The sequence below is a fragment of the Daphnia magna genome, unplaced genomic scaffold, assembly GCF_020631705.1.
Source record: "Daphnia magna isolate NIES unplaced genomic scaffold, ASM2063170v1.1 Dm_contigs132, whole genome shotgun sequence".
Taxonomy (NCBI): Eukaryota; Metazoa; Arthropoda; class Branchiopoda; order Diplostraca; family Daphniidae; genus Daphnia; species Daphnia magna.
The window spans coordinates 26,138-30,100 of NW_025533135.1; the positions used below are offsets into that span (position 1 = coordinate 26,138).

Sequence of the window (3,963 nt, forward strand, 5' to 3'; positions counted from 1 at the left end):
TAAGATTCATGGTAATGGGCAAGACTTACTCAGAGACAATTGAGTTTGACTTCAACTTCAATCGTCGTGCCACTCCTTTCAGTAGGGTTATATTATCATTTAAGTCTTCCTGTTCGACCCATACTAATTTAAAATGTGGGTCTGACATAGCGGCAATTTTAAGCTTGTTATCTTGCATCATGTGTGAGAATCTTTTCTCAATGCCATTTAAAACAGCATAAACCAGAGGCTGGCAGTGGATAATGGTATTATCACTGGAAAACTTCTTCATTGTTTTTTTTAAGAGATTGATTGTTGGTAGGACGCAGCCGATATTCATCTTTTCTTCGTTTTGCAGTACATCCAACGCTTGGGTGAAAGGATCCATAATTCTTACAAATTCAGCAATAAATTCTTCTTCTCGATTGGTCAGCGGGATAACTTTGAAATGTTTGAATACATCACTCAATTCACTGTTTTTTGTCGCTATTAAACGATTGATGCATTTCATGGCGTCATAGTATGAATTCCATCGCGTAGCGTTGTGTAGAATGAAGAGGATATCTAGTTTGTCTTTGATGTAGTCTGATGCTTGGGCACTTCTGGCTTGTTTGTTCCAAATCTTTTTAAATTTAGAATCGACTATCTTTTTCATCCGTTTAAACAACACATTTTCTATGTTGTGGACGTCAGTTGTTGCAATAAGATTGAGAATATGACAAGGACACCTCATGTGAGGTGGTAATTTGATCTTATATCCTTGATTTTCATTGATGTTGATATCTTCAGATAAGTCCGACTCGTTTTCAATATCTTCTGAATGTGTCTGCTCATGGCTCAAAAGAATTTCGTCAATATCGATGTAAATAAACGAGTCGTCCTCTTCGCAGAATTCTTCTACGCAATCTTCTGAATTTTCGGATAGTTCTTGCTCATTCGTAGTCGGCCCCAATACTCTGAACGCCTTGAGAAAATTGGACCCATTGTCGGTTATTGTAACGCTTACTTTCTTTGAAATGTTGAATTCAGAATGAATGTCGTTGATTGCTTTTGCAATTACGTCATAAGTGTGAGATCCTTTTAAACGGCGGATTGCCAGACAAGCGCTTCTTCGATTAAGATCATCACCCAACCAGTGTACTGTCATGCCAATAAAACTTCGATGGCGTGACCACCACATATCTGCAGTGGTACATACATACAAAGCATTTTGAAGGGCCATGATGAGAGCTGTCTTTGTGTTGGAGTACTTCTTTTTCAGTTTTTCTGTAAAAAATTTTCTTTTTTTCAACTGAAGAGTCCGAACAAGACCACTCATAAGTTTAACAAATCCTCCTTTTTCTACTCCACTCAAAGGAAGTGTATCTTGAATGATATAGTCCTAAAACAAAGAAAATGAATTAATAGTCAAGACTGACAAAAGAAAGCAACCTTTCGATGTTTCATGATTAGACTACTCCCTAAGTCCCTAGTGCCTACTGCCTAGTGCCTACCATTATGTGGTCATCGAGTTGAGACTGCGTAACAATTGGTGTAATTGTGGATGGAGAATCGTTGAAATTCACCAGGTGTTTATCAATTGTAGCCACGAGCAACTGTTTGCCATCAACATTGGAAGATTGTCTTCCAGCAGTGAATGAAGCGTTAAACTCATCCAATAATACATTGTGGAATGTCTGTTCTTAAAAAAAAGAGTTAGTATTTCAGAGCAATAATGTAGTAGTGTTGTACACTCACAGAACCATGTCTTCTGGCATTGTTCAAAGTGCTGTTGAACACAGTCACAATTTTATTGTGACATCCCATTAGGCATTTATATGTTGTAGATTTTGAAGTCACTACTTCTTTTTGAAAGTACTTGGGAGGTACATACACACAATATGGAGTTGCATCCTTTCTTCTGGATTCCGTGGCAGATTGTTTGCCAGCACTAGCTTTTTTACAACGATTGGCATTAGCACTGAAAGTACCTGCAGCAGCATCTTCATCACTGATATAGAATTTTATTATTTAGCTAATGAGGGAATTAAGCTAAACATTTAAGATTAATGTACTCACACATTTATTTCTTCGCAGTGTTCTTCTGAGTTTGATGAAGCTACCCCACTATCGACAGAAGCCATCTGATTCAGACTGGTCTGCAGAATGCAAAAAATAAAACTATCGAAAATGTAGCGGTAGCGACGCATAAACGTCAGCCACTGCAACACCAGCCACAGTTGCTTAACAAAAATGCCCTTCCGCACCACCAGCAGGAATGTCAGCGGTAGCGACGCATAAACGTCAGCCACTGCAACACTAACTGCCGTTGGTTAACGATAAATAAAAATAAATAAACGGGAACAATAGTCCTCACACACAACCAGCAGGGATGTCAGCGATAGCGACGCAAAACGTCAGCCCCTGCAACACCAGCCGCTGTTGCTTAACAAAAATGCCCTTCTGCACAACCAGCAGGGATGTCAGCGGTAGCGACGCATAAACGTCAGCCACTGCAACACCAGCCGCTGTTATTTCACACACAAAGAAAAAGGGCGCCAAAATACCCCACACAACACAAAGCCGAAAAATAAAAATTAAAAAAATTAAAAAAAAAATAAATAAATAAGTAAAAACAAAAAAAAAAGGCTGAAATCTACTTGGAAACGTCCTCTCGACGAATTACCAGCAGCAATTGAAAAACACAAAAAAAAAATGCAACAAGAAATGTCTATTCACCGATCCGCCATGTTGGTTTGGCGCCAAGCCGCTGAGCCTCTCCGTACGTGGTCGTCGCCAAGGATGGGAAGAATCCGCCACAAAATCCAGCGAATCGGGATGAAATTCACTCCCAAACACCCAAATGCCACGTTCCGCGACAAGATTTTCTTCCGGAGAATGTCGATGGATGTTGAAATCTGCCTCAGCAAGCTGGATGTTTCCGATAAAGCCGGATGATCAGTTTTAGCAAGGGGTCACCACGCCGTCGCAGCCACGGGAAGCGAGCACTCGATATCACTTCTGACACCAAATGTCGCCGGATAGGCCACTGCTGACACAAATTAAGTGGAAGCACAAAATAAACTGGAACGTTGGGGGGACTCTGCTACTCCGACTTCTCTCCTGCTCCACGTATCGCGCCCAACTGCCTGTCTCTTCTTCCCCAACGAGTCTCGATGGTTCGCCACCTAGCGGTCGGGATTGAAACTATCCGTACCGCTACCAAAAAGATAAGAGCTTCGATTGCGACTCATAGGTGGCGCCACAGTCGAATTGATTCTCGATCCCAGCCCTTTCGATCTCGATCTTGATCCCATCTTTTCGGAGTGATCGATGATCTCGATCTCGATCGCGAAAAAGTGATCGATCGATCAATCGATCTCGATCTTCAAATCGATCAGAACAACTCTGACTATACTGCACAAAAAAATCTAGTGACAAAATGAATTTAAATATACAAATGTAGTAAATGAGGTAGCTTAGTGGTAAAGCACTGGATTGCTGTGAGAGAGACCTAAGGTTCAAATCTAATATTATCATGTTTATCATACATCCATTTTTATTTTTACATCCATTATAAATTCAGCTTGCTATAATTTAATGGTGTTAAACTTAAAAATTTTGTATCGTACAATAGTTTAGTACCTCATTTTTTGTTGGGGTGGAATAAAGTGGATGATACATTAGTTATTTCTGTACAGTTTACTATTGTGTTTGTTATCAATTCCTTCAATTAGTTTAGATTAATTTTACAGTTAATGAATGTTAAGATAATACAATAGTTATATTTACATCGGTCAATATAGATAGTTTCTCCATAGTTGTTTTGAGATCAAAAACAGATGTGTTTGGTAGATCTTTGCCTAAAGCTAATATAATTTTCTATGATACAAATTGCAAATCAAAAGATTTAAGTAAAAATTTATTTGGTTTTAAGAAAAGTTACCGTTTGTAGTTTTCCCATTTCTTCTTCTACGTACTTTAGTTTAGAATTTGATTGTTCCA

The 3,963-nt window shown here is 39.1% G+C and overlaps 1 protein-coding gene across 1 annotated transcript; it reads right to left on the reverse strand.

Annotated features, from left to right (window-relative positions):
- Positions 1-1,454: 1,454 nt before the first annotated feature.
- Positions 1,455-2,102, reverse strand: LOC123467008. Its single transcript, XM_045167069.1, has 3 exons — positions 2,038-2,102; positions 1,717-1,969; positions 1,455-1,655 (listed from the first exon to the last, which is right to left on the reverse strand). Exons 1-3 carry the CDS (start codon positions 2,100-2,102, stop codon positions 1,455-1,457), a joined length of 519 nt encoding a protein of 172 aa, XP_045023004.1.
- Between the last annotated feature and the right edge of the window lie 1,861 nt (positions 2,103-3,963).

Coding starts and splice junctions, on each gene's coding strand:
- LOC123467008 (XM_045167069.1), bottom strand. CDS start 2,102: ATGGCTTCTGTCGATAGTGGGGTAGCTTCATCAAACTCAGAAGAACAC. Junction 1,970..2,037: donor CACTGCGAAGAAATAAATGT/GTGAGTACATTA, acceptor ATTCTATATCAG/TGATGAAGATGCTGCTGCAG. Junction 1,656..1,716: donor ATGCCAGAAGACATGGTTCT/GTGAGTGTACAA, acceptor TTTTAAGAACAG/ACATTCCACAATGTATTATT.